Genomic DNA, 6,101 nt, shown 5'->3' with positions numbered 1-6,101 from the left:
CCATTTTTGTAGGGATGATTGGTCCATGACTGACAATTACCCATAGGTCAAAGTCAGTGTCCTGAAGGAACGTTTCCATACACATCTTCCATTCATCATAGTGATGTCCATCAAATAGAGGAGGTCTTCCAATGTGCATTCCAAGTTGTACTGGAGGTTCTGTATCCACTGCCTGATGTTCATTAATTACATCATAGAGACTTATGGCCTCATCCTCATTTTCTTCATCTTTATCACTTCCACTGTCCTCATATGCTGCTAGAAAGTCCTACTTCATTGCTTCAGTAAATCCTTTACCTGGGATTTTTCCTTTGTTGGGACCCTTTTTCTCTCATCTTCTCCCGTTTCTCCTTTTCAGCTCGCTCTTTCCTCCACTCAATTTCCCACATTGGGAAGTCCTTGACCATGTGGTCTAGTTTGCTGCACTTATAACACCCATCATAATTAGCTTTGTCGATCTGCTTAGGCTTATTGTTGGTCTCTTTCTTAGATGTATTTTTGGAGTTCTTCATGAACTTCTTGAACTTAGCAAACATTGCTAGGTCAGGATCATCACTGTCAGATTCATCTTCCTCGGACGCTTTAAGGACCAAGGCCTTATCCCTCATTGGTTCTTCCTTAGGCAGTTCTATCTTTCTCATTTCATGAGTCTTTAAGTTTCCAACCATCTCATCAAGTGAGATCTTGTCCAGCTCCTTAGCTTCCTGAATAACTGTGACTTTTGATTCCCATGAAGTTGGAAGGATCCTTAGAACTTTGCTAACCAACTCTTCTGAGGTAAACCCCTTTCCAAGTGACTTCAGTTCATTAGTTATTATGGTAAGCCTAGTCATCATCTCCTATATGGGCTCCGACTCCTTCATGGAGAAGAGCTCATAGTTTCTCATAAGTAGTTCTATCCTTATTCTCTTCACTTGGTTTATTCCTTCATGAGCAGTTTGTAGTACATTCCAGATCTCTTTTGCATTAGAGCAAGCAGATATTCTGTTGTTTCCATCAGGACCAAGCCCATAGATAAGGATTTTCTTAGCCTTTGCATTCTTCTCTATCATTCTGAAATCTGCTGCCACAAATTTAGAGGGGTCCTTAGGAATTGTTTCATTTTGCACATTTTGTTTATTAGGAGTTAATGGACATTGGTTCACTATGGTCCATAGTGAATAGTCTTCAGCTGTTAGGAAATCTTTCATTTTTGCTTTCCATCCACTATAATATTTTCCATTGAACAGGGGTGGTCTGGTAGTTAATTGTCCTTCTTTAATTCCGGGCGGAGAACTCATTTTGCTTCCAAGATTTCTCTAGGTGTTAGCCGTGTGTGTGAGAGAACATGTTATGATACTAATTGTTAGTTTGAGTGCCCTTGTGAATTACTAAAGAACTTGGTTATTTACCGTAAACTTACACGTAAAGTAAAATAAGCAGTAAAGAAAAAAAAAATAATTTTACGTGAAAAATCACCCGGCTCAAAAGGTGCAAAAATCACAATCTACTGCGTAGGATTTTCAATTTCAACTCCACTAGAACAATGAGAAAAAATGTATCGATTACAAGGTTGTAACTCAATTCTCTCCAATACTCCTACTGCAACTACTTGATTTACAAGTTACTCTAACATATAAAACAAACACTCACTCCAACTCACTAATTGTTTGTGACACTTTAATTACAACTCAATTTCCTAAAATACATTCACTAGACTGACTCAAGAAGAACACAACATTGGTACTCGACTAAAGTGTGTAAAATATAGTTCTTCAGTTAATGTGTGAAATGATGGGCTCAACAATCTAGATGGATAGTATTTAAATGCCTGGACTCCAAGATCTTCTAGGAGTCCTATGCGTAGTCAGCTTCTCGTTTTATAGGACTCCTACTGTTCCAAGGACTCCACCAGTATTGGGACTCTTATCTCTCACTTATTTATGCGTATCTTCTTGGGCAACAACCATTATCATGTAAAGCAGCCTTCTTCCACCAAACTCGGACCTGAGTAACTTTGAGATAAAATTATTATCTTGCAAAGATGTACAATTATCAACCATGAGGAGTTGGTCCTTCACCTTGAGGAGCTGGTTCTTAGAGCAGTTAAGCAACTACGTTGAGGACCTGGTTCTTCAAACATTTCATCAGAACAAACTTTGTTAATCATCAAAATCTCAATACTCAACCACCATTAATAGAGTTTAACCCAAAATAGAGAATAAGTTAAAAATGAGTAAAAGGACATTGTCCAGCTCGAGAAAAGGTAAGAAAACACATAATGTCACAACCCAAACTAACCCTGTCATGATGGCGCCTATCGTGGAACTAGTCAAGCCGACTCATTTCCAAAACAAACCGATATTTTTATTTCAAAAATAATTTCAAGACTAGTTAACATAAAAACCTTCGTAAAGAAGTTTAAATCAAAACAAAATTGCGGAAAAGAAAAGCCCGACATCGGGGTGTCACTAGTCATAAGCATCTATTATAATTTGTCTAACAATATCGAGACCAACATAGTCTGGAAAATAGCTAAATACAACTAAAGGAAGATCAGAGGGAGAAGAGCAGGGGCTGCGATCGCCAAGCAGCTACCTTGCTATCCTCAAGAAAAACATCTGCAACCAGAATAACCAACAACCGCTACCGTATCCAGCTACACCTGGATTTGCACACAAGGTGCAAGGAGTAACGTGAGTACGCCAACTCAGTATATAACAATAATAAATAAAGACTGAGCAGTAGTGACAAGCAATAAAGTATATAACGTTCATATCATGAAATCTCAGTAAAATACCACATGCTTTTAAAATCAGGATTTGAATCAAAACGTCTCGTTTAAACCCAGTTCCAGTAAAAATCATTTAAAGATATTTTTCAACAGTTTTCAAATAGAGGAAAAATGACAGGTGAAAAAAAAATGATGAAATCATAAACAGCCCCTCGGGCAAACCTCACAGTCATTCGTGTCACTCGGGCATACCTCACAATCACTCTCGCCACTCGGACATACCTCACAATCACTCTTGCCACTCGGGCGTACCTCACAATCACTCATGCCTCACAGTCACTCAACACTTGGCACTCGGTACTCGCAGTCAGTAGGTACCTGCGCTCACTGGGGGTGTACAGATTCCGGAGGGGCTCCTTCAGCCCAAGCGCTATATCAAGCCAAATCATGGCATAAATCACTCAGGCCCTCGGCCTATATCGAACATGTTGCGGCGTGCAGCCCGATCCCATAAATATCCTCACAAATCAGGCCCTCGGCCTCACTCAGTCATAAACCTCTCAAGCCACTCAGGCATTTCAGTAAAAATAGGGCATTTAACCCAAAACAATATTTATATGCATCAAAATAGAGTAATAAAACTGAGTTATGCAGTAAACAAGTATAACCATGACTGACTATAGACTTTCAATCGAAAACAATGAGAGGATAGTAAGAAAACGCCCCTAAAGGTCCAAACAGCAATGGCACAAGGCCCAAACATGACATTCAGTCCAAATTTACAGAAACTCTTTCTAAAACATATAAGTATCATATAGTTTCAACAAAATATGCAACTTTACAGTTGCTACGGGACGGACCAAGTCACAATCCCTAACAGTGCACACCCACACGCCCGTCACCTAGCATGTGTGTCACCTCAAAATAGTAGAATGATACGAAATTCGGGGTTTCATACCCTCAGGACTAGATTTACAATCATTACTTACCTCAAGTCGAGCAATTCTCTACTCCGCAATGTCGTTGCCTCTCGAATCGCCCTCCAAACGTCCAGAATCTAGCCACAAGCAATACAATACAATCAAAATAGGCTAAAGGGATTAATTCCACAAGAAAAATACCAAATTATAGTCAAAATCCGAAATCGGCCCAAACCCGGCCCTCGGGACCACGTCTCGAAATCCGACAAAAGTCATAAAACCCGAAAGCCCATTCACTCACGAGTCTAGTCATACCAAATTTACTCAAATCCGACAACAAAATCCCCTTCAAAACCTCAAAATTCCATCTCAAGAACTCTTCCACTTTTTTCCCAATTTTCACCCCAAATCACAATTTAGATGATAAAAATCAAGATATAATCATGGAATTTAACCAAAACCAAGTGAGAAACACTTACCCCAATCAACTCCCTAAAAATTCCTTCAAAAATCGCCTAAATCTGTGGTCTCTAGCTCAAAATATGAAAAATGGGTTCAAATCCTCGATTTTAAAATTTAACACTACTTGCCCAGATTTTATACTTCGCGAACGCGACCGTCCTCTCGCGTTCGTGTAGGCCAACTTGACTGCCTCACCATTTTACTATTTGCGAACGTGACACATGCCTCGTGTTATCACACATGCCTCGCGAACGCGACACATGCCTCGCGAACGCGATGCTTACTAGCTCAGACCTTCGCGAACGCGACCACCACCTCGCGAATGCGTAGAACAAGGACCTGGGGTCCCCAACTGCCTCACTCCTCTTCGCGAACGCGACCCTTCTTCCGCGTTAGCGATGCACACGCAGATCACACCTTCGCGTTCGCATCATCCCCTTCGCGAACGCGTAGAACAAAATTCACCACTCAGAAAACACTCTTCAGGAACGCGAGAGCCCACTCGCGATCGCAAAAGAGGAAACCAGAAGAATGCAATAACAGATATCAGCAATCTCACCAAGGTCAAGAATGATTCGTTAACCACCCGAAACTCACCCGAGACCCTCGGAACCTCAACCAAACATACCAACATGTCCCATGACATCATACGAACTTAGTCGAACCTTCGAATCACTCAAAATAATATCAAAATACTAAATTACCCCCGGATTCAAGTCTAAGAACTTTTAAACTTTCGAATTCCACCAACGATACCGAAACCTACCAAATCACGTCCGAATGACCTCAAATTTTGCACACATGTCTGAAATGACACCACGAACCTACTCCAACTTCCAGAAATCCAATCCGACCCCGATATCAAAATTTCCACTGCCGGCCAAAATCGCCAAAATTTTAGCTTTCGCCAATTCAAGCCTAATTTTACCGCGGACCTCTAAATCAAATTCCGGACGCTCCTAAGTCCAAAATCACCTAACAGAACTAACGGAACCATCAAAATTCAAATCCAAGATCGTTTACACATAAGTCAACGTCCGATTGACTTTTTCAACTTAAGCTTCTACTTTAGAGACTAAGTGTCTTAATCCAATCCGAAACTACCCCGGACCCGAACCAACTAACCCGATATATCATAATATAGTTGAAAAATACAAAAGGAAGCAGAAATGGGGAAAACATGGCTATAACTCTCAAAATGACCGGTCGAGTCGTTACACATAAAAAATTTAATTTTACCTTTCCACATCCTTATACACTGACCTATATATAACTATATAAAATTATACACATTTACACAATATATATATATATATATATATATATATATATATATATATACATACTTGTATTTATTTAAACAATATATCTATCTTGTCTAAGTACGTATGAATAACAATTATACCATTTATAGAGAAAACATCTTTTAGCCAACACTACATCTCAATTTCAACTAAAATCATCAAAGAAGAAAAAGAGGAAAAAGAGGAGGAGGAGGAGAAACCCACCGAATACTTGTAAATAATATATTAATATGGTATAGTAATATAGGTGTGTATATACTCTTATACAATATTATGCATACAAATAAATCCTATCAACCTTCTTCTTGAGTCTCTTCTGAAAATTTAACTTTAATCTAGCTCAAATCTATTCCAAATCACTTCAATTTAGTTTTGAACTCCTCTTGATGTTTCAAATCGATTGGAACAAGACCAAATGATGTTTCCAAGCAACCCTCCCCCCCTCCCCCAAATTCAAAATTAATCTCAAATCTCATATGTGAACTTGACTTTCAAACTCAAAATCTCAAATAAAGTTTAAACTTAAAGCTTTAGCTATTCAATGAGATTTTTTAATCAACTAGATTTCAGATATGAGAAACTTGAGCTCCAACAAATAGAGGTTTTATGATTATATACACTGAAAGGAAAAGGAATAATAAACCCAGTAGCAAGGATGAGGCAAATTCGTCACTTAAGGCTTCAAATCTTTGTTAAAGATGT

At 39.0% G+C, this 6,101-nt stretch overlaps 1 protein-coding gene across 1 annotated transcript; it reads right to left on the bottom strand.

Moving 5' to 3' along the window:
- Positions 1 to 839: 839 nt before the first annotated feature.
- LOC138892100 (uncharacterized) lies at positions 840 to 1,280 on the bottom strand. Its single transcript, XM_070175794.1, has one exon. The coding sequence runs from the start codon at positions 1,278 to 1,280 to the stop codon at positions 840 to 842; it is 441 nt and encodes a 146-aa protein (XP_070031895.1).
- Between the last annotated feature and the right edge of the window lie 4,821 nt (positions 1,281 to 6,101).

This window comes from Nicotiana tomentosiformis, chromosome 5 (assembly GCF_000390325.3).
Source record: "Nicotiana tomentosiformis chromosome 5, ASM39032v3, whole genome shotgun sequence".
Lineage (NCBI taxonomy): Eukaryota > Viridiplantae > Streptophyta > Magnoliopsida > Solanales > Solanaceae > Nicotiana > Nicotiana tomentosiformis.
This window is presented reverse-complemented; position numbering and strand designations above follow the sequence as displayed.

Excerpts from the sequence above, each read along its gene's own strand:
- LOC138892100 (XM_070175794.1), bottom strand. The coding sequence starts at position 1,280 with ATGAGTTCTCCGCCCGGAATTAAAGAAGGACAATTAACTACCAGACCA.